Genomic DNA, 24,876 nt, shown 5'->3' on the forward strand with positions numbered 1-24,876 from the left:
CACTCCTCCCTTTAATGTCAACAAGTGCCTGCAGAGATAGTTTATGGGAGGCTATCAGAAGCTTTTAACTGCATGTATGCAATCTAGGGCAAATCAAACGGCCTGGCACAGAAGGGAGAGGCGGACTTGTGTTCTCCATCTATGTGTCTAAAAGCAATTAGTGGCCCTTGGAGCTGGGATGAGGTGCTCAGTGCCTGTAGCGGAGGCTGGGGCGCTTGTCGGACAGAGAGAAATGTCCCTTCAGGACATTAAGCAGCAGAAACAGTGTTATTTTCTTCAGCTTGTTTCTTTCATTAAATCCGAATCCTTCAGAATGACAAAACCCACACATGCTCTTGAGGATTGGAAGTTGCACAGCTCCGAAAGGCATGAGCTTTAATTCATGATCCTCTCTTGGTTTCTATGTGGGTAAAGTGTGCAGTGTTGTTCAGAGGAAGAAACAGAGATGGACTGTGTGTGTGTCAACCAGGGAGCCTGGGGCGCTCCCACACACTGCCCATTACAGAGCACCTTGACTCTCCCATTTAGGAAAAGCCTCTGTCTAACATCTGGAATTATAATGTTTGTGGTTGCTTGCTGAATTGAAACTATGTGACTCCATCTTTAAATTGGCAGACGCTGGTTCGCATGAGTGAAGCTGCCTCGACTTGGGCAAACTGTCTGCTGCGGGGCTAGAACTTGGTGCAAAACCAAAGCTTACATGCTTCAAGTTTACAATATCTCAGGTAGGTCCTGGTGTTACTGGCTGTTTGAGCGGAGAGCAGATAAGCTTACTCAAGCAGATAAGCTAATCCAGAAATTCACATTACAAGCAATGCTGCACTTCTATTCAAAACAAGAAAATGATTAACCCAAATTTGCAATTTACCCTTTGCTACATTAAATCCACAAGCACATGTGCACTAATCTACAAAGACTAAGTGTTCTTAACTCGTGAGGGTTTCCGTTATTGGCCTGCTGGTTGCCACGGCCTGCTCCACTGCCACCAATTTGAAGCCCAGCAGATGATCTTGGCTGCTGCTGCTTCGGTGCAGCTGGGCTCCCATGGCAACGTGCCACAGAGAGCGACGACGAGAGAAGAAGACGATACAGGAAGGAAAGGGAAGGAAAATGAACTCTCTTGCTAAATTGAGAAACGATTGAAAAATGTGTACAGTTGAATTGTGGTGTTTACTTAAAGACATCCCCCTGTCAAGAGAGCTAACGTGATGGTGTTTCGTGTTAGCTCCTCTCTCATGTGCTAGGAGTCCCGTATTGTTAGTCGATTCTCACTTCAGCTGGTTTCTGTTGGTTACAGGGGCCAACCAAGCACGACAGCCAGATTAACACAAGGCCTATTTCACCTCAGCAGTAATCGTCTGTTGACTGCTGGGATCAAAGGTCACAGGGGAGTCCTGGTAGTCTTGGGAGAGAATATGGTCTCCTGATAAGGTGCTGGCCTATACCCTGCTCACTTCAGGCCTCAGAGGAAGCACTCTGCCGAACCCCTTTCACTCGTTCGATTCTTAACTTTTTCCATTATGTTTAAATCTCTCTCGCTTTGTCTCTTTCACCTCCTCCCTTACTGCTTTTTCTTTCCAGTGGAAAACCAAGGCAAAGAGATCAGGGAGGGCTGGGGGTTAAAGGGTGGAAGGCCAGCTCATTACTGACTTTTGGTGCCAAACAGCCGAGCACACATGGCTCCACTGACACAGCCTAATTACCTGACCGGGGGATAGATTGTACTTTTCAGCCAGAATCAGGGCCAGTCCAGGTCCAAGGCTACAGAGAGCAGCTTGGCTGTGAAGCTTAAGTCCCTGGTCCTAATACCGAGGGGAATACCCTTTGATAGGCACTGTGATGAGCTCAAGTGTGTGTGTGGACCTACATGTGTGATGTGAGTCTGTAGTTTTTCCATTTCAAGCCCAGACCCCGGCCCCACCTGTGACCAGCTGTCCCTGTATGCTCCTTAAATTCGCTGCCACTTGATTTTAAAACCGGCACTAAATCGACTCAATCAGCAGTGGATTTGATGAGCTATACACATCAGCTTCCTGTACGGCTGCGTGTGAAGTGCTCTAGTCTTTCGTGCCAAAGTGTAATGGGTCTACTTCCCTGGTATGCACCGAGTTCCTAACCTGTCACCGACACCAGCATGGTGTGAGGCTTTCTGCTCCGGCTGTGTGGGGATCTGTATTTGGCTCATTTCAGTTTGCAGCCAGTTTTTTCATCGTGTGCTTCTCAAGTCATAACTTCACACATCGCAGCGTATTATCAGACTTAACCTCCATGATGAAGTCTCAAGAGAGCAAAGACAGATCTGTAGAACAAGGCTGTGATTCTTAACTCTGATAACAAGCTGAAAAGGGAGAATTGGGAAAGTGGGAATTCCTTCAGAGCATGCACCGCTAGGCTGCTGTTTGACAAATGGCCAGTAGAGCTTTTGTGGGGAAAGCTAATGCAGCCGTGCTCTAATATGGCAACACATTGCGCTGCATGTAAAGCTAACAGTGACAGGACTCCACAGAGCAAGAGCCAAGCCTCTCGTGTGAATGTGAGAATGTAAGTATGTCCTCGCATCCTGATGTATAGCACTCACATGTCAGCCCTGACATATAAATAGTGCAGCTGTCAGTCTGTGTTGACAAATGGCAGATGGTGGAAGGCCACACACTTTATAAAAAAGATTGTAAAGGATGTTATTTTAGTTGCCAAACATGAATCTAGGGCAAACACCAAGGTGGTAAATATGCAGAGGACCTAAACTGTGTTTATAATACATATCCTGTCAAATGGCACTAGGGCTGCCGCGCTGTGTTGTGTTCTGTTCAAGGTCGTTGCTGATTACACAATGTTCTGGTGTCAGTGTTATAAATGTCTTTAGGAAAACTTTGGCCCTTATTTATTTGATTTCTGATGCTGGAAAACCCACAGAACCGGTTCTCATCAGCTGCTATTGATCACTGTCCAGCAGGATACACTGGAGGCTCCTCTGGGGATTAACCTTTTGTCAGTATGGTGACTCCAGCTGAAGTACCATCTCAGGGCTGGCTTTTGCTTTGTATAATTAGCTCTCTGCTCTCCTTCTGCTGGAGCAATCAGTGAACCAGTGCAGGCTTCAGAGCTCCAGCTGACCCTCTCTGTGCTTCATCTTCACTGTGCTGCAGCAGTATTTGCTTCAAATTTAATCAGAAACAGAGGGTTAGAAGGCTTTATGTCTTCCTATTATGGTCATGCTTTGCATCTAAAGCTGTCTGCTTAAGCTTTTCAGCTAAATTCATAATTTAAACTTCCTCACTGTAATACCAAAACTCATCATCACAAAAATAATTATATTTATAGGAATTTTCTGGAAATGTTTGTTCCTGTGACATTTTTACTCACTGTGGGTTCATTTTTCACTGCAATACAAAGTTCTACATCGCCGTGTAAACGACAAAACCATGGCTAGAAATAGGGTACTCATAATTCTATAAATTCTAAATAATTATAATTAAATTTAATTGATTATTTCTTTTAAAAAATGTAAATTAGAATGGAATCACCATGTGCACAGAGGCATTACCAATATTAGAAAAAATGGTGACTCTTCATACAGTAAAATGGGGCTATAAGGGACAGCGGGGTAATAAGGGACACTTTTCCGGAAAATGTTTTAAATGTAATTCTGCGGTTTTTACCTAGATTTCTTTAAGAATTCATGGATAATTCATAAAAACAACACAAAACCGCATCCTGCTCAACATAAAAACCGCAGAATTACATTTAAAACATTTTCCGGAAAAATGTCTCTTATTACCCCGCTGTCCCTTATAGCCCCGTTTTACGGTACTATAAATATTTTACTACTCCAGCTACTTTCTTATCATATTTGTCTCATATCTTTGCTGTATATACATGGCCTGCAGTTCAGTCCAGTTTGACTGAAAAGTCTCTGAATTATTGTCATGTGACTATTGATTATAGCTTTGTCATTTATATAGCTTAATTGTTTTGCCAAAGAGCAGATTTTTTTTTAGCTTTTTGCAAAATCTTGTTCGAGCAAATGGCTGTTTCTTTCCGTTTTTACAGTTTCTGACTCTGATAAATGGTGTAATTTTGACTTTTTCATGCTCCAAACCTACTGTGTGACTTATCAAACTAGTGTAACTCTCCTTATATGCCTTGTTGCCACACACATATAAAGACATACAGATGTTATACCAAGTATTGCTTTGTATCATTATTGTACATAAATCATAGCTTTGGCATGAGTTCCCAGAGCCGCGGGGCTGAAACAGATGCGGCTCACCTCAGTTTACTCCTGTTCAATTAGCAGGCTTCCAGAGAAGGGTGTGCCCATGTGAACACAATTCAGCAGCCTCATAAACACTTACGCCATGGAACAAACCTCACCTGCCACATAATTATTGATTGTTTGCTCTCTTTGAAACTCACTCTGAGATAGTCGTACTCAAGCTGCAGGATTTTATTCAGTCCACTTCCCTCGTTCCTGATGAGCAAAGTGCCAAATTAGCCATGGAGGTATAGATATAATCGGGAGCAGGGTGAGGTAAATCGCTAGTGATTTAATTACTAATTAAATGTGGGTTATCACTTAATTACAGTAGGCCACAGCCAGAGCAACCTCGTAAGTGTTGCCAGAATCAATGAATGGTGCAGCATCCTTTGCCGTTCTGTGGGGAGCCCTCTGCTGTGGATACTGCTGACTCCCACTAACCGGTACTGGCTGCAGCAGCTGCCCGTCCATCTGTGGCAGACCAGAGCAGAGGGGGAGTAAATGGAGTGGAAGGAAAGGTGGGCAGGAGCGGTAAAACCTGTAAGTGGTGGTTGTGGTCTTATCTCTGTATCTGTGTGTCAACAGGCCCATGGTTTGATGGGGGATACAGGCAGGGATGTCACAGCCTCGGAGGCCCCCGTCACCACCATGGCCAACACCTCCAGCAGCAGCAGCAGCAGCAGCACCACCCTGACACCTAGCCGGCTGAGGAGCTCCGGCCAAGCGGGGCTCTCAGCGCCCGTCACCAGTACATCCACCTCCCCCTCTCCTTCCTCATCTGCAGCAGCCTCCTTCTTCATTAGGTAAGCACCTCCCCCCCGTGCTGTCAAATGTTTGCGTCTGTCAAAACGCAGAGAGATTAGAGTGAGCTGTTGTGGTGTGAAATGTGTTTGCATACACACCTGCATGCATCCAGTCTTCAAGTGTGCAATGGTGAGAGAAAGCTGTAGAGGAGATATGCACAGACTCGCCTTCAAATTCTGCTGAAGGTTGCGGTTCATGGTGTTAACCTCCATGTGGGACAGCTATTCAATGGAGATGTTGTTCTTGCCATGCTTGAATTATGGCGTGCCTTGGGATACGCATCATGGAACTAAATGAACCTTTAGCGACAGGCACCAGTGCCCATGAATGGATAATAGAATTACATAATTTGATATGAAGAGGGAGTGTCTCACGAAAGGGGCTTAGGTTAAAGCTGTGTATTGTCCTGAGGTATTTTATGTTTAGTTATTTTGTCTTTGTTTTGCCTCTGCAGCCTATAACCGATTTTTTTTTTTTTTTTTTTAGCCCCAGACGGCTACATTTTAGATGCAGCTACAGTGCTGGGCTTTTATTTTGTAATCCGCTGAAAGCATTTGGTGCCTGTGTATCTCAGGCTTTTTCAGCAGCGCTTGGCTCTGGTGTTGTTGCCCTGGAGAATACTTCACCCTCTCCGGGCGGGTGGATGGCTGGTGAAATGTGCTATATTGTCAGTGATAGATTCCCTGGCAGGCTGGTCAGTGCATACATTCCCTGCCTCTGCTCTCCAAAGAGTACTATGCTGTAATGAATGTTGGTGAAAGAGAAGCTGGCTAAGAATGATGCATAGGACCATTGAAGCTCTGCACCACAGGAGGGAGAGGAAACCAGTGAAGGGACTTGTGGAGTGTGACAGGAAGCCCATGGGGGGATCAGTGTGGAGCTTAGCTTTTCTTCGAGCACCCCAAATGGAGTTTGTCTTGCCAGCTTTCACAGGGTCAGGGTATATCAGTGGGACCATAAGGCCTTTCCTTCAACCAAAGGGGACGTTCCAGATCCTCCACTAAATATGCAACTTCCTGAGTGTCTCGCTTCCCGTCACAAGAGCAGTATAGGCCTAAACAACAGGGAAGAGTGGCCTTTGCTGGACAGGGTTAATTCCCTACTCTGATTTATTACTTTTCATGTTTTCGTTGGACCTGAACTCAAAAAGAGTGGTCTAAACTCGGGGAAAAGAATGGGAAGGTGGGCTTGTTTTTTCCCCTGTAGCAGGCCCTGGTGGAGCAGGAGGGGGTCCCACCTTTCTTTTCATCCCAGAGATAATTTGCTGCCAAGAATGTGATGTTTAACTTGGCGCAGAGAAACACAATGATGATGGGTCAGCCTTTAACAGCGTCGCATTCAGAAAAAGAAAGGGTGGTAGAGATGCACCATGTGTGATTTGAAGCACACCCTCTTCCTGACCCTCTGCAGCTGTAGCCTGCTAAAGGGATATCATCATCATCATCATTGTATTGTTATTCTCTTTGTATGTCTGCGCTGATTGAAATGTAAGTCCCAAACAGTGGAAGAATTGAATCAATCAGCGATGTTTTCTTTTTTGCTCCAGTAGTTCTTCATTTGGAGAAAAGCAACAGATGAAATTAGTGTCCTTCTCGTTTTAGACTTGATTGAAAACTCACATCTGATTAGTATTCTTTTTTTGTTCTCCAAAGATACAATTAGAAGGATGGATGTGTAAGCCTGAGAGCCCAGGACGTAGGAGCAGAATAACTAAACAGCAGTTTTTACCCCACTGGAGTGGAGAAGGCTCCTCAGACACTTGTCTGACATTCACTAACACCGTTCCACTCAGAGATGAAATTTTAATTAGAATGCAATTAACTAGAGTCGAGCTGCTCTAGCTGATGTGCTTCTGAGAGAAAAGAATAGCGCAATGAACAAAAGTGATTCAATGTTTAATTTTTCATTGGAAAAGTAAGTCAACCATTCAGCTGGTTAAAAAAGCATTTAATTTGTTTCATTTAATATGTCTGCTGAGATGAAAAATAGGTTTAGTAAAAATGTTGCTCTGATTTCTACGGAGCCCAGCAGGTCGGAGTCACATTTTTGACTCTTGCTGTGTATGAATCAGTAGTGTGTCCCCTTACAGTCATTATTGAAGCCCCTGAATTATTTAAATGTGCCTTTAAATTGCTTAATTCTTTTAAAATAGTCTCATAGTGTCAAGTGACAAAAACTGAACTTTTAGATTTGGTTAGTTAATGCTTAGAGCAACAAACTACTGAGTCATTTGTTTCAGCCTCTTGGCATCAAGTTAATACATTCAAGAACAGAATTAATTTTAATATTTGGAGAAAACTGTTATTAAGAGAGCAAATAACTCATTTGTTTACAAGAACTTATGTCTAACACGGAAACCTTCCAGGCTGTGTAGACACATGTGAAACTCAAACTGCTTTCAGTCTCTGTGTTCTTGCCTCTGGGAGAATTTTCACATTCACATCTATCAACAGTGAATATTATCTTGTGATGCTTCTGTTTTCCGTAAATACGAAATGTTGTTAATCATACAAAGAATGCATCATTCAAAGCACTTGTGAAATTTCAGCTTGAAGGATAAATAGTGAAGTAGTTGCTGTTAGTTGTAGATTGTTGGTCTGTTGCTGTTTGATGATGGGGTGTGTGTTTAATTAAACGTATAGCGCCTGAGGGACTCCTCACCTGACAAATCTTAGTCAGAAAAATTAAGTTTCGTTACAACCGAACTGCATTTCAATTAAGTTGTGAGCGTATTTTTAATGGATTATGTTTGTCTGTGATTTACTCCAAATATGTTTCAAATCAGCATATCTTTGTAATTTATTTTATTGCCTTCCTGTTCCTCCCTTTCATCCAACCAGACACACATTCAATGACTTGTCAACTTAGTAGCCCAGAAAATTGAGGAGAAGCTGTTGTGAAACGGCTCTGGTACTTTTCCTAAACTTAAACCAAGTAATTTTTGTGCCTAAATCTGAACTGAGTGAAAGTGAAACTCATCGTGTTCCTTCTTGGGATGTGATCCCCAGTCTCTTCTGTTAAAGTACTGTTGCTGATGTATGCCTCGTTTGGACTTTGTGGCTCTTTTCATGCTAAAATTGCATTAAGGTTGTATAAGAATGGGTGTTTTTTTTCAGGAGTAGAGTTTCTGTCTGACATATTCTTTGTCCCACAGTTTTACCAGATGACGATCTAATGACAAGTTTATTGCGAGTCAAATGACAGTGTGCAGGATTTTGCTCTTCTCTTACCTATGAAATTCCTGCTATAAACTTGCTCTTTTATCCTGCTTCCTGTTCCTGGTAATGGTAGGAAGTAGCCTGAAAATGAAAAGACCTCAGGGTCAGTAATGACCAGTTGGCAATTAGCCTGACTATACAGTCTCAGGGAGACAGGATGAGTCAGGGGTCAAACTCTGACTGGACGGTGTGTGTGTGTGAATATCATTATGTGTGTATGGGTACGTCAGTGTGTCACTGGGGGTGGGGGTAATGAATTTAGAGCCATGTGTTCAGCTGACTAGCACGTTAAGCACTGATTGCCTTGTGACAGAGCATATGATTAGTGTATTGACACAGCGTTGTGTAATGAAACCAGGCGGAGCTCACAGCAGGAGCTAGACGGTGTGGCTAACTGCCGCCTCGCAGATCCTTCTGCCCATCTTTCTGTTCCATTAACACCTGCTGATTGTGACGGTGTGTTTGTTACGCACGGGGCAGATGGGATTTCTTAGCGCACACCGCTGAGAAGAGTCGACTGCTCAGTTTGCAGCCTACTTGGATCAGTGGGCTCATTTCTACAGAGCAGCATGAGACAGTTTCCATGGTCTGTTGTTGGTCCTTGCTTGTGTTTGTTTGGAGGTGGGGGGAGTCCATTTGTCACTTTGCTACCTCACACTTATCATACCCTGGAGATGGATGATTTACTCACTCTAACCATACAGGAGGGTAATGAATAGAAGAATATAGAAGACCTCGGAGACCCAGCAGTCAGTAGACTTTAAAGGTGGCACACAGGCGGGCTGCTGCAGGGGCAGGGAGGACAGCTGTTTGCTGGAATGTGGCCCTGGAGGAGTGTCAGGAGGAAGTGGTTTTATGGTCATCCATCGCTGCCTTGCAGCTGCTGCCCAGGTGAGTGTTTGTGCAGTAATGACTGTGATTGTGCAGAAGGAATCCTCCTGTAATTGTGGCAGCAGGGCCATTTAGCCTCGGCTCTCCTGCACACACAAGACCCTACCTTTGTGTCAGCAACACTCACGCTGCCCTTCATCCCCCAGGCTGCTCGGAGTAACCATAGAAACAAGTCATTAGCTTGTGGGAATAAAATGTAACTGATTTTTTCTTTCAAAAGTGGAGATTGGAAATCAGGAAGTTAAAATGGCCCCCTCATCACCACTGGACTATAATTTAGTCAGAGGGAGGGACAAGCATCTCTTCAATAATGAGTCCTGCATTTTGCAAAGTGGAAGCACTGCAGGATCACAAGTGCTTGTTCTTGCTCTGAATAACACATGGTGGATGACTTGCTGAAGTCCATTGTCCATTCAGCTGTATTGTCTGATTGTTTATGAAGTTTGTATGAGGAACTTGGCCTCTCCGTCCATCCTGTTTATTTGTAAAAGATGCAATCACATGTTGCTGGGGAGGGGAAAACACTTGTTCTGACCGCTAGCAGCAGGGGTGATCCATACAGAGAGGCTCAAGGCGAACAAACCAGGACAGTGCTACGTTTGGTTGGCTCTGCTGTGATTGACAGCAGGGATCTCTGTCACTGACAAAGAGGGAGGATAGATTAGGTGGAGCAGAGGGGTCGGCTGAGCGCAGAGGATCTGGCCCACATGGCAGAGGGATAAAGACACAGAGCTGGGCAGTAGCTGTCTGCGATGAATGTGTTTATAAATGTTGTCATTCAGAAGGCGTGCTTGTGCTGATGCTCCTTTCTGAAAGCATCAGGAGCAGGAGGTCTGTTCCTGTGGAGAAGAATATTGGATTCTCTGCCATGGGAGTCAAGTAAGTTATGTTGCACACAGACAACACTCCACTCACTTGGATGTGTGATGCATGTGTGTGTGTGTGTGTTTGTGTGTATGGTTAGCAAATGTGTGCTTGTGTGTCTGTGCTTGATTCTGCTTTGTGGGCTGCGGTGCTTGTTTTTCCTCCCTTTCCTCTCTCTCCCGATTTATCTTTCTTCTCTGTACCACTCTCTCTTTTCCGCTCTGTGGAATGTGTAGTTTTGTGCAGTCGGAGTTGGACTATCTGCTCCCTGGAGGTGAGAGGCTAATGGTTTTGTTGTCAAGCCACAGCGAGATGGATTCTTCCAGCAAAGCGAGAGTGTGAGGGGAATGTATAGGATGTATAACATACTATAGAATTCCTGGCTCCAATTTTTGAGGAAACGGCCACAGTGGAGCTGAAATGTTAATATTGCCTCTACCTCTGGAGCCTGACAAATGAGAATCGATTCATATCAATCTGTTGAAGCTGAGCAACACATGCCCAGGGCAGCGAATGGCTCATCAGAAGTATCGAGTGGGCGGTAGCCAGGATGGTTGAGCTGCTCAGTGGTATTTGTCTTTGTTTACTGTTGGATAAAACACCAGCTGGTATTTTGGTGCCATAATCAGGCTGATGGGACTAATGGCTGCCTCTGTGCAGCGGTGGACTCAGTGGCAGCACCAGCTGAGGCCATGAAAGGGCTGCAGCCTGTAGATAAGCCCAGGTGTGAATCAACCCCATGTCTGTCAGGCTGCGTCAAGGCTGAGGTGTTGATGGAGATCCAGACTGGCCTCGGAGCCTGAGGGATGAACGCCATGTAGATCCATCCCACTACCCGCATGCCATGCACCTTCTCATCCATCCAGCAAAATGCCGTTTCACTCTGACTCATAATCCTTCATGATTCTCAAGTTGCAGACAATATTGTTTTTTATATAAAGACACAGATTTATTCTTTGCTGTATCAATCATTGGTGTGTAGAAGATGTATCCTGCAGAGAGCAACTCTTATATATTGCACAGGAGTATATGCTGAATATTACATGAGAGATTTTGATTTGAATTCTGTGTGGAATCACAACCAACACAGAATCATGTAGGGGTGGGCCCTCTTGCTGATTTCATTGGGGTTGTGTCTTTCCTGGGATATGATAACATGGAGTGATGGTGTTGTGCCCTCTGCATCACCAGGGTGATGGGCTCTGTTGTGACGGGCAGCATAGAATCACTTGTGCCTGTCATTATGAATGACAAACAGCTCCAGTGAAAGAGGAGGAATAAAGAAAAGAAAAGCAGAGAGTTTGTCGCAGCCTTCAAGAGGGATAACCTGATGCCTTTTCCCTTGTTCCCCCCAAATAAAGCCCTGAGTCAGGAAGTCTGTCTGGCCCACTCACATAGCCTACGGGGGGCAGTGGAGGGAGGGGGTGACAAACAAAGAGCTGAAGTGCTGACTCAAGCCTATGCGCTCACCCTGGGTCCACATGTACTAAGCCCTGTGGGGAGAGGGAAGAGCGCTGCCATCACTCCTGACAGATTCCTTTCACACACAGAGAAATGAATAAATGTAGAGCACAGACCTCTAGGATTGTCGCTTAACACTGGGCTGCTTTTGTCACTCAGGAAGGTGGTAGCAGCCATAAAAAAGGAAGAATTGTGCGCGATTAGTCGCATGTGGGCAGGAGTGGTCATGCCCTCAGCATCAATCCATTTCCGCCTCTGTTTGCCTGCCCACGTTTCCCATTTAACTCGATAGTGGCTCTGATAGCTGCCCACAGGGCTCCATGATCAGTACATTAGCGTTTAGTTATCGCACTAGACTCTGTGAAATTCTCTTACCAGCAGCCTGTTGAATGGATATTATGCATCACGCCTGTGGGAGCTGAGGGATGCCATCTAAACCTCTTTAGTGCCCCTCAGTGAAAGGTGCCATGCAAATGGAGTCTATTATCTTTGCCATTATAACCGCAGTCGCTCCAGTGTTGTAGTTGGAGACTAGATGGAATAAAGAAAAGAGTAAACTGCAATAGCTGGTGGCAGGGAATATGCATTGAGGAATTTTATCACCTATTGTGTGCGGTTGTAGAATAGAGCTTGTGGCCTCATGAGCTCCCATGAGCTGCTGTTACGCTGAGAAACAAAGATGGCTCCTGGTGGGGCTTTCTCAGGCATCGCTGCTCCTCAATGCTCAGCCACGCCACGTCTTTCTATTCAACATGAATAACTAATAGCTGCGTAATCACTGGTAGTTGGGTGATTTCCCCAAGCGCTAGTGCTTTATTTTTTGAGAAGCACACACATTCAGAAATGGTATCTTTCTGTATGTCAATTGGTGGAGCATGGCCTCCTCAGATTACCACTGAGGATAAAGCTATTGTCAGGACAGGTGGTTTAATGTTTACCTCATCACCCATGGCCTCAATAGCTGGACCGTTTCATCATGACCACACTGTTTTCTTATTTTAATCTGCATCTATAGGGAGTATAGAGGCAGTGAGGTGGAAATAGCTCAGATAGGGACTCTTGAAACTAATTGTTGACAGTTTATCATGTGCAAATGTAAAAATTAACCTTTTGGCCTCGCTGAAGACTTGTGCAATTAATGCATAATGAGCTACATTAAGAGCCAGGGGAAACATAGCAGTGCTCCTGGTAGATCTTCCATCTCATATTTGCACCACAATGTACTTCTTAGTGGAGCATTATAGTGATTAAGAGCTGTTGTGCAGGATATTGTGCCCCACCTCTTCAAGTCCAGTCGTGTATGAGACGAGCGAGCGACTTGTGAAAGTGCTGTATCAAATTAAAAGCTGCAAGAAGCGTTTATCTCCTCTGTGTTTGTGCTTTCTGCATGCACCTCTTCCTGAATGGAGAGGATTATAGACCGTAATCGGTTCACGACCCAGCACATGAGAGCCAGCTGTGGTGTGTGCTAGGAATTCCTTTGTCCCCATCTACTCTCATGAATGTGGGTTTCAGCGGTTCACTTTATGAGCGAGCGATACAGGATGAACAATACAGCTGTAGTCACTAACATCTTAGTGGAGCACATTTCCCCTGCTGCTAGATCAGGATTCTTATTCTCTACGATGTGTTTATCGATCTGATCCAAATAATTGTTTCTTTCTTCTATCTCAAGACGTTTGCGCCTTCCTCTGCTCCCGCATCCGACCTTGCAGCTCATTCCACCTGACTTGGACCCCCTCTGGTTTTTGGTGGGTTGCCTATTGACGAGAATATAGATGAAAGATTAAGAAACACATGTTGGAACTCCCCTCCCCCTCCCTGCGTTCTTTCTCTCTAGACGGCTCGCTGATTAATCACCCCCAAATGTTCTCAGCAGCCTGCGGGCCTGTTTGTTGTGATAGCCTCTGTGTGGAGAAGTGCAAATAAATAATCGCTAGGTGTCTCACCCTGGCAGCAAGTGATTAATGAAGCAGAGAAGTGGAGCAGAAGTATGCTGACTTTTCCCCTCTGCGCGTCTCTCCCACACTTATCATAGTCTTAAGTTATTCTCCTCTCTGATACGGTGTTTATGTATTGAGCTAAGATGACATTGTATTTGATGAAGGGATTGTCTTGTGATGATAATAGTCCTCATTTTTCTCTGGTATATCAAATATCCTGCCTCCACTGTGTGCTGATTTTAGAGACAGGAAACGTCATTCTTTTACTGCTGGCTTGATGCGACTGCCAAAAGTTCTGTGCGTGCCCTGAGCAGAAACAGCCTACCTGAGGCTTTCAAGGGAAGATGTGGGTGGGATTGCGGGTGAATCGGAGTTCAACATGTGCACTGAGAATGGGAGGTTATTCCGGATTCTCTGCAGCCTTGGCGAGGAGTGCAACAGAATACCTGGAGCCGTGTCTGAGGAGCAGAGTGAAAATGCACTGGAAGAGATGAAAGCAGCTGTTAATCTTGTCAGCAGTGCCAGAGGTGGGAAGGGTGCAGTCTGTGGAGCAGAGAGGAACATGTCTTCATTATCATCTGTCACACATCAGCTGAAAAGTGAATTTTCTTCCAAGACTTTTACTTTGGCTGCCTGAGCGTATTTTGACATAATCGCTGAGCTTTTTTCCCCACTTGCATGTAACGTCGCAGCATTCTGGAGCCTCTTGTAAACAAGTTAGTGTAAATTGCAAAAGATTTTCCTTCACTGACCTTTTGACTCTTATTGCAGGTATTTCCAATTCATTCCTTGAGGGGCCTTAAATTGACCCGTTTAACTCATTGACTGACAAATAAGTCCTGCAGAGCTACAGCCTTGTGCTTTGTTCACCTCTCCATGGCCTAATGTTCAAGCTAGTTAAGACCACATTAGCAAGATGGGATTCTGAATACTGGAAGGAACAATTAAGTGAACTGTAAATAGAATTATAGCCCACAAAATGCCTTCCTCTTAAGCCCATAGCTTGGCAAGAGAGTTTTGTGGCCTTTATGTGTGGGGATGGGGCGAATTAGTGGGTGTATGACTGGGATGGTGGGTGCAGGGTGTCTGGAGACGCAGTGTTTTATGGGCAGGACATTAAACAGAAAAGCAAAATCCTGCGTGTTTCTGTGCCAGGAATATTCCCTCCTCCATCATTAAGGGGTTAACCTTACTGGCACAGAGCCCCTTCTTTGCGCTGCTCTTGGGGAAGTGAAGGTCTGTTGGCATGAACTGCTTCTTCTTGATCTGATGTCCAAAGGCACAGGAGACAGATCTGCTTAAAATAGCCCCCTTGATATTTCACAAAATCAGAGAAACAGGAACAAATAAGCTTCTTTTACCTTTGTGCTCATACAAACCATTGCTTAGAATTCTGTTGTTCAGCCTGATGTACTGCGGCACCAAATCAGGCTTTCTTGAATATTGATGAGTTTTCTCACTTTTTGGTGCCAACTGTTCCATTTATTCTTGGCCGACTGGGGATTCCCATCTTTGGGAATAAAGCAATTCCAAGCTGGCTGTGGCATAGCCCCACCAATCATTTTTCCCTGTTTCTTTCTCAGGCAGAAAATGATTTACGTCCTCATGGACAGCGCTTCACTGGCACAGAGCCAGGCCCCCTGATCGAAGAGAGGACTTGGTTGTACACCCTGCTGCTCCCCCTTTCACTGTCGCTTTCATTCTCTGTCCTCTGCACCTTTCTTTTACTCACTATTCCACCTAATTTATTTTTTTTCAACACCATCCTTACCTTTGCAATGCTTTCCTTCCCGTTTACCTCTCAGAATCCCTTTCTTCCCCCGTGCTTCAAATGATCCCCCGTTATTCAAGCTATTCTCCAGAGGATGCCCTAATCCCTTGTTTTCCACCTCAGTCCATAGACCGTTTGAAAAGAGTTCTGAGGAAACCGTAACAAAACAGGTTTACAACCTGCGGGTAGAATTTAGAATTTTATTTACAGAAATGCATTTTTCTTTTTTTTTTTCTCTCTGGCAGGAGCTTTTTGAATGTGCATTAAGACATGAATATGACATGTCAGTACCATGAGGCGACATCACTTTTTGTAGGAAATCTTTTCTTTTCTGTGACAACACATTGTATTCACAGATGTTGCATGAATGCATTTGGCCTTACCTAATTGGCTGGGGATTGGTGCAGTGAAGATGTGTGTGCAGCCTTGGGCTGTCAGCAGTCAGCACACAAATAATGCTCCATTTGATATTCTGCATCCAAGGCCAGACACTATGCAAGAACAAAAGGCTTGTTGAACACCTTGTTGGAACAAAGAGCTTTTCTAAAAGGCCTTGGTCCAATGTGTTTGCTATGTGCCAGGCAGGATATTACTCAGCTAACTGGACACCCCATTCATTGCTGTCTGATTTTGCTGCGATTCATTTATCTGTTTCTGTGGATTTATAGAAAGTCTATAAATCCTCACCCGGAGGTGTTTGGCCACTTCCTGCAAACTGGTGCTGTGTAAACTGACACAGGAGAGAGGAGCCCTGCCCTCAGACTACCATTAAAATGGCCAAGCAGGAGAAAGCACGCTTGCAGTCAGCTGAAGGCTTCAGAGCTTTGGATTGATGAGACTCATCTGACAGCCAGATAAGCCTGTTAGTTCTCTCTTCCATTTTAATGTATCTTGGACTGCCGAAAGAGAGAGAAGAGAGAAAACATATTTTCCAAAACGACTGGAAAGATCTTGGTTTTGGTTGATGCTAATCTGAATCTGAATAAGATAACCACTCTGAACAGAGGGGAATGTCTGTTTCTCTATCTTGAGGTGGGAGCTTTTTCGGCAGCCCTGTGAAGTAAAATTGCACATTTTTGCTGCAATTAACATTTGTTGAGCCACATTCCAAGATTAATCCCAGTGTTCGCAGAGCTGTAGCCTCAGGCAGTTGTTTTGAGTGACTTAGGATAAGTGAGAGGAAGTGAGAAAAACTAAATGAATGTTTATACCAGAGGACCCTTGATTGCAGGGAGACTTTAGAAAGGAGATGGGCTCATTACTAGATGCAACTTCTGTGCCACACAGGAGGCTAGGATCAGCTTTGTGATGCATTCAACAGCCTGGTCCTCTGTTATCATCTCCATATGTCTAATGATGGGCCTCAAGCCACCTAACTCTGCATATTTCTTTGGTTATTTCAACAGCCTACCTCATGTGACCCCTTGCGCTTTTAGTATTGGGGTAATGCATATATTTGTACACGGTAGGCCGTACATCTCGGAGATGCTGACACTCACAGCAAACAGACTTCCCTGACCCTCTGAAATACAGCTACCACGGGTGAGCTCCGAGAAGGCATTTATGGCATGGAAGCATTCGTCTCATTTAATGATCGGCATCCTGATCTTGCTAGTAAATCTGGTCTGGGTGGGCCTTCTCGCTGCCAGGGCCGGTTGGCAGGGTATGACATCATCTCCGCTTGTCTGTACACCATATGAATGTGTGAGTGTGCTCACAGGCTGATGTCATGGTTGCTTAATCAGCACTGAAGCTTAGCGATGGTGGGGTTAGGCTGCGGGTGACCTGGGACTGCAACCAGGGAGGCCAGTGTGGAGATAGCGATTAGCTTTAATCCTCCCCAAATTTGGCAAAAGCATGCAGCAATGTGTGTCTGTACTGAACAGAAGTCTGGTGTTCTTGCTTGAATAGAGCTGAACTATGTCTGTATTCCTCCTACAGCTGGTAGATTTATGTTATTCCTCCACACCTTTGGGGCAGAAGGCTGTTTGATCGTGTCAAGGGCAGCCCATCAATAAGACGGTGTGTACTGATTTTAGCTCTAGGGAGGTTTCCTAATGATTATCTTTTGACACGAAACCACAGTACCTGACCTGATAGACCGACACACATCCAGCCCAGTCAATCATGACCATCTGCTGAGACGCTGGTTGAGATTTTGGGCTTGCCAATATCTCCAGCACAAAACAACGTGACTTCATTCACCTCTCCAAAGAAACCTCACACATGCCTTTACTGGTACAGGATAAATTCTCAACGTCTCCAGCAGCGAGAGAGCCTGACTCATTGTGCTGTAGTCATTATCCCTGCATGGTGGTGAGGCTGGCTGGAGCCCAGTATTCCCATCTCCATTCATGAAGAGCTATGCTGGCCTTCTAATCAGCAGCAGCAGGAGACTCAATGTGGATGGGGCGGTAAAGCAACCTGATATCAGAACCAGTGATCTGATCCCTACATGAACGGCCAGGACAGCCTTATCTTGTCTGCAAGAGGAGTAAAAAAAAGGAGAATCACTGAAAGGAAATGTCAAGAGTAGTAAATGTGTCCAACATGACAATTAGCCTCAGACAGGAGCTACCTGAAGAGCTGTATAGCTGGCTGCGAGAACAGAGACAAATTTGCACAAACAAGCTAATGGGTATGCCAGCTAATGATTCTCTGGACCAGAAGAATTTCTCTTGTTAATTTGACAAAGCCTGAAATAAAAGCCTGGTGTGATTATTGACAGCAGACCAAAGTGAAGCTTTGAAAGCAGCAGACAAACACAACCTCCCCTCTTTCTGCTTTGCAGTCATTGACCTCCTCTCCTCCACCCTTAATGTCATTCCCTCCATATGTGAGGATGGAATCTAGATGTCCTTTTTCTAACAAAAGGCACCAGGAGACCTTTTCTTTTAAAAGGTGTTTGATTTTACATCTGTCTTGCTTTGGCTCATTTATATATATTACAATCATTATTTGTCCCTGAGGTCTGTTCATAAAGACAGTGATGGAGCTGAAAGGTTATCAGGACAGTTCCAACTGTGACTGTTCCCTATTTTTATGTCATTTTGATGTATAACGCTTGAAAGCACACTGAAGGTAGCAGGAATGGGCATGAAACTAATTACTGGTTGCACTGACAGGGTGACCAATGTCAGCATTAGTATTGTCTTCCACTCATCGACGGTTGCCAATCCTGATTCAAAGGGATTCAGCAGCAGGGAAGAGTGTGGCAACTCTTCAGGAGACGGTTCTTGCACTTTAAAATAAGACCACCTCTGGCAAATTAATTTGGACACGCTGCAGAAAAGCAGAGGTAAGCGTGCTGTGGCAGGGAAGTCGGTAAAGGTTATGTGATATATCAAACTGCTTCGTTACCATACTCGGCTCTCCAAATACATAGGCAGTGTTGGTTTTATTTTTCTGTGGGTTTTTTTACCTCCAAATTTAATCCAGCAGAGTTCATATAAGGGGCACTGTGTCAGAAGGAGAGAGGCAGAGAGAGCTTTGTGCAGAATGTACTTTCATCTGGCAAGTCTCACACCCACTCTGTTTGCCGATATGTTGTAGTAGGCACTCTGCAGCCAAAGCAGCAGCCTTTCAAACAAGACTGGCTGGTCGGGGGCTGAGAGGGCTTACTGGTAAATTGGCAGCCCTGGGAATACAGGGTACTCTCACCCCAGCGCTCACCCACTCACATGCTTTCATTCCCCTTTTTACCCTTGACCATTGACTGACTGCACTCTCTCTCACTGGCCGGCATAAATCTGCCTTTCTAAGATGTCATCTGTTCATTGTCTGTCCTCTCTCTCCCTCTCTCTCTTCTCTCGCTCGCACTCTTCTTTTTTTTTAATCTCTCCCGACTTTCCAATTGAGTCAGAGCATCACTCATTCAAGCAATCCATCTTTGTTCTCTTAAGCGTATCCTTCCCTATCGCCGTGCCACTCCTTATGATTAATAACACTCTTATTCTTCCGGCTAATTACATCCTTCAACAATGACAGAAAATTCAAATGTGCACAAGTGTACACTCCGCACAAACACAGACGTGCACACTCGGGCTCATGCCTGCATGCACTGTAGGCATACTAACCAAATCTGTTTGAAGTGTGGGACCCTAAAAGAAGAGAGGGCTCCTGTATGCATTAAGTATTCATGTGACGTGTGGAGGGGTGCATGCGTGTGTGTGTGGGTTGAGAGAGAAAGAGAGTATTCGCAAATTGCGCCGCAAGCAGCCAGCAATCGAGCGCTGACACCTCGTCTGGCAGTCGGAGGGAAAAGGGGCTGGGCTGAGGAAAGAAAGAGAGGGAGAGGACTGAGGCAGGGAGAGAGGAGGGAGTGAGAGGCAGGAAAGAGAGACACGGCAGGACAGCTGCCAGAATTTCTCCGAAAGCAGGAGGTGGACCAAGAGGCGGAACAGGAGTAGGAATTCTCCTCATTCTCAGCTACCCGAGGAAAGCTTCCAGCACATCCAGGAGCGCTGATTCCCTCCTCTGCTTTCTGCCTGCAAAGACTCTGGGAAGGACCTGGGCATCAGGATCTTTAGCCACTCGCAGCAGACAGTGGATTCAGTCAATGAGAGAAAATCCTGCAGCCTGTGGGATGAGCGAAGAGATGGGCGTGCAAGAAGGAGGGTTTTTGCATCTCTGAACTGACGCTGAACTTTCTCTGGCAAAGACACATGGATGGAGTTGGAGATGCTTTCAAGGCGCCTAAACAGAAGAGGTTTTCCTTCTCATCCTGACTTCCTGCTCGCCTCTTCTTGAGAAACTCTGTGGATTACCTGCAACCCCCTCACTGTGCAACTACTGCTTTTTTTCCTGCAGGGCACTCATCCTGTCTGCCCACCTCCACCCTGCCCCACCTGGCGCTTGTTCCATTTAGCTACTTTGACGCCCACGCCTCCTCCTCCTCCTCCTCCTCATCCTACCTCCGCCCCCCACTTCTTCTTACAAACCTCTGTGAAATCAAGTGGAACCTCGATGATTGCGATCGGAGCAAAGAGGACCCTTGTGCCCCAACTGCCGAGCAACCCCGCCTCGCTCTGTTCTGACTGCGCTGCCGTATCAAATGTACAGATAATGGAGAGCAGTGACAACGCAGACGTGCACTACAAAGTTGAACTCTATCAGTTGTCTGTTTTTTGACTATGAGCACAAACTAGATAATGGATTGGAAAGAGCTGTAAGTACACTGTTGCAGCATGTTCTCACTGGTGCATTGTGAAGCAGACTTTTGAGTGTAAAACACATAGAGTTTGAAGATGGTAATATTTTGCATCAACTTAAAAACTGACTGCTTAACAAGACACACAGATTCTCCTTTGGGCATTTAGAGCAAGTTGTGCAGGGAAACGGCTTCATTAGCGTGGAGATTGAGAGTGAACAGGTGGACAAGCTGTTGTGGGCAGAGAAATCTGAGCCTCTCCTCAACGCCTTCTCTTTTTTCCCCAAGACTGATCTAAGGCTAAGGCGGAGAGAAGGAGAGGGAGAGAGAAAGCGGCATGCAATTAATTTCCCTGTGTACCTGAGGTTGTGGTGAAAAAACCCCAGCATGATCATTCTTTCTTTCCCACTTTCCATTCAAGAACACATGAGCCCTGATCCTCATTGTGCAACATGAATTAAACCTCAAGGTTACCAGCATGCTGTACTGGTCAAGACGATTCCAAATCAGTGCAGTTCCCTCTTTTTTGCCCTGTGTGGTGTCTTAAGGTGACTTGTGATGCTTGATTTATGTGTTTGCTGAAAGAGAAGAGACAGAATGGGGTGAGGGAGTGAGAGACGCAGACAGAGACGGGGTAGATTTATCTTCAATGAATGTGCTGCGGATACCTCTCATAAATGCGCATACACACATACGCGTAGTCGCACGTGGCCACGTGCACTCTGATGTAGTTTTCCCTTTCTTTCTCTCCATCCCACATTCATCTATTCCATCTCATTTTTTTCTTCAGTCACACGATCCGTCTCGCATGCTATCACACATAGGCAGCTCCCCGGGGAGAGCCTTCTCCTGTAGCCTTCTTGGATGCAATAATTATTCCATCAGCCAGCAGTGTGTTCCCTGATTGTGCTCTTGGGCTGTCGCTGCAGGGGGTGTACAGTGGAGAAGGGGAGCGCTGAGAGGAGGGAAGGGGGGGCAGGTTGTCACTCCGGGACGCAGGGAGAGGAGAAGCGGAGGGGGTTGTGTTCTTGGCAGCAGCCCACCCAGTCCTGTCCGGAGGAGCCCAGAACAGGACTAATGAGCTCAGCCTGGCCTCTTAGGAAGCTGACACACACATGGATCTGTTCCTTTTCTTTCTCTCCCACTTTCTCTTTTTGTTTTTTTTTTACATGCTCTCCTTTGCCCCCCCCCCAAAAAAAAAAAAAAAAAAATTCCATTGCTCTGCAGATTTCTCACTTGTGATTCTTTCGCTGTAATTGTCTTTAATTCTCTGCACTGCTCTTTCCTTCAGGTTGACAACCACATCTTTGTCTTCCACCGTATTTCTCTGAAATCTGTCTGCTTGAGTGAAAAGCATTTGATAGCATTTGAATTTCCTTGGGGTATCACTTTCCTCGCTGACCTTGAATCACTGGCTGAGGTGTACGTGTTAGCTGATCCAGGGCAATGCCATACCTGGAATCATTCTAAAAGCTGGCTAGGTTCCCTCGCTGCAGGCTGGGCAGAGTTATTGCTTCTGTCCTTTTGAGTTGCAGGAGTTTAGACAGAAAGAAGTGCATTTCTCTACCTCAGTTGGCCTAGTTTCCAGTCTGTCCTCTCCTTAACGCTGACTCTGGGAGACAACAGGTCAGGGTGATAGTGGATTTTAATTAAAGGACTGTCAAAAAGCTGGATTCAGTTACAGCGGTGGATTCTATTATGAGCCAGCACAGCACAACTACCATGTGTCTGGATAGATGTCACTGAAATAGAGGACAGAGCTGATTTACCTGCCCGGCCCCATCTGATTGAGTTGGCTAATGTGTATATAATGATCAAACTCCGTATAAACAGTTCATGCTCCAGCTTTGACTTAAATGTTGGGTGAACATACTCTGTCATGATTGCTTAGCTTTTCTAACAGAGATGGACATGCACGTATCCCAGAGGGTAGCATTTCAGTAGTTTTTGCCTGTCATGTCTGTGACAGTTTTTTTAGTGTTTGATCAAGATAAGTGTATGTGTTTACTGTGCCTTCCTGCTATGACAGCCTCTTTTTGATCTCTGACAGGTAAAGAGACTTGGCTGGTAATCATTTGTCTTACGCTGCTGTAGTTTCTGCATTTAATAAAAAAATCAAGGAGTAAAAAAACTGCACTGAAAGCAGCTAAACTAAAGGCTGGAGCATTATTCTTCTTAGTATTGGGGGTAGAAAAAAGGTGTTTTATAGTGTAGAATGGTTGAAAGTGAGTGCCTAATATAGCTCTCCTGCTGACTTTGTTTACTGTGGTAAACTCAAAGGAGACCTTTATGTTATAGCATCAGCATGCGATTTCTTGAGGTTTTACAACTCGCACTTAAAAACGTCAAGGTAGACATTTAAAATCAATAAGCTCTTAGTTGGAAGAAAATATCACCGAAGCAACTAATGAAAGTATGAGCTTTTTGTCATGGTGGTTTTTTAAGTGTATCTTGACTTTCAACATGTTTTTTTTTTCTTTTTATGCCTTTCAGGGCAGCTCAGAAGCTGAATTTATCCTCCAAGCGGAAGAAACACCAGCCCTCACTGTTCCACCCGCAGGAGCCCTCCATCTACCCGACCAACTTCAGTGGCATCCTGCAGGTCTCACCACCCCCGGCCCCGCCATGCCTTCTCCGAGCCGTGTCCAAAGTGAAAGAGAACCCAGGGATGGGAAAGGTGAGAACAAACACAAAACACTGAATATACACACACACACACACACACACACACACACACACACACACACACACACACACACACACACACACACTGCACAACAGATAAACAAAGTCGCCTCATATTAGCCACCATCCCCTGCTTCCCTCACACACCCCTACAGTGTCCACACACATACATGAATCCACACAGACCCCTGTTTGAAGAGGTGAATGCAGAGTGGCGACAGACCGGTCCAGAGGCAGCGTGCCGTCTGGTCGAGTCCATGCAGATGCAGCCAGATAAGCCGGCTGGAATGTCATGAATTCACTCAGTTTGTGAGACCAGCATTCCTCTCGCTGCACACAGTGAAAACTGTAATTCACAAATCTGTGGTCACGTTAACAGCAGGCTCTCTAATTCCATTTTAGGTACAGTGTGCGATGATGAAAGTCAGGCTGGCAGCAATAGGACAGTCATTAAACAAAGCTGTATAAACACATCGCTCTTCCTTTGTGGTTTATTGGCCATTGTTTGTCTGAGCTGGCGTCCTGTATTTATAAAGCAGAAGAAGTCCCCTAACAAGATTAGATCCCACCTGGATAGGAAGTGCTCGCTTCTGTTGCCAGGTATCCAGACACTTGAAATTTTGCCACACATTGTAAATCTCACATTGACATGTGCACTTCATATAAAAACCTGTGTCAATAACAAGCCTCCTCAAGCCCACACCTTATGTATATTGTACATCTGTGCAGTTGAAGGGGTTGCTGATAACAGGGAAATCCGGATGTATGATATCTTATTGTAAAGCAAACACATCAACGTGGTTTCCCCTTTTCTTTGTCCGTCTGTCTTGTGCTTGTTGAATCACAAACAGACATGGTTTAGACTTTGCCTGCATCTGCTTCACATTAATTCAACCTAAGATTAAGGTAAATGTCTTGTCTCCTTCACGCGTATGTGGGTCAGCTCCACTTCTCTACTTGTGACCCAGACACAGTTCTTTCAGGTATAGACAGGTGAGTGGATGGAGTAATGCCAAGCCACACTAATGGATTTTGTGAGGGATCAAGGGACAGGGAAACAGGGGCCATTAGCAAGGAGTCCAAAGTGTGAAAATACTGTAGCCAATCCTCTGTGGCCTCCAGTATCTGATCTCTGCCAACATAAATAAAACTGAGACATTAGCTTGCCTGGAAGCCCCTGTCTGGTAGACAGACACTCAGCAGTCCTATGTGGAAGCCCAGTTTAAATGTCATAGCAAATGTAATTTACTCAACATATGCACATGTCAGTCACAATAACAACTCCCTGTGGAGTATAAAGAGAGTTTGCACTTGGCCTCTGGAATCCAAGATGAATTCACTCACTGAAAGAAAGGGATTTCCAGTCACATTGTTTCAGAGCGCTGGAGCCGAGATCTGTAGCAATATTTATATACTACTTGACGAAGAATGGACCTTTTGTGTAGGTATGAAGATGGTGGAGAGTCCCAGGCTCAGCAAAACAGTGCTGTGTCAAAACGGGAAGGGAGTTAGCTGCATTTTAGGGATTTTATTTCAATGCCTGAGAGGCATCACAGGTACTTTTTCAAGAAGTTTGACATGGGTCAGGGTTGATTTCCCTATCACATGTAGAAACTGTTCAGTTGATGTAATGCTAGGCGTAACACTAAACACGCTGGGAGTTGACAGGGAAGACTGCTAAACATATCCCAGGAGCTGTTTCTGTCCCATGTCAGTCACAGATATGTCTTCAGAGCACCTTTCAATAAATAGAAGTGGCATATAACTGACCATGTGATGTGATTGTAAAGCACTACAAAGTTGTCTGAATTTTAAGAGGTGACTCTGAATGT

The 24,876-nt window shown here is 45.1% G+C and overlaps 1 protein-coding gene across 3 annotated transcripts in view; it reads left to right on the plus strand.

The window, feature by feature from the left end:
• kif26ab (kinesin family member 26Ab) overlaps positions 1 to 24,876 on the plus strand; it is a 72,941-nt gene that overhangs the window by 32,986 nt on the left and 15,079 nt on the right. For 2 of the 3 annotated variants that reach the window (XM_051950362.1, XM_022189369.2), the window contains exons 4-5: positions 4,844 to 5,061; positions 22,853 to 23,036. In XM_051950362.1, the coding sequence (XP_051806322.1) occupies positions 4,844 to 5,061; positions 22,853 to 23,036 (402 nt within the window). Of the gene's footprint in view, positions 1 to 4,843; positions 5,062 to 19,446; positions 20,378 to 22,852; positions 23,037 to 24,876 lie in introns of those variants that run through there. The other variant, XM_022189370.2, reaches the window with a different exon arrangement.

The sequence above is a fragment of the Acanthochromis polyacanthus genome, chromosome 1 (assembly GCF_021347895.1).
Source record: "Acanthochromis polyacanthus isolate Apoly-LR-REF ecotype Palm Island chromosome 1, KAUST_Apoly_ChrSc, whole genome shotgun sequence".
Taxonomy (NCBI): Eukaryota; Metazoa; Chordata; class Actinopteri; family Pomacentridae; genus Acanthochromis; species Acanthochromis polyacanthus.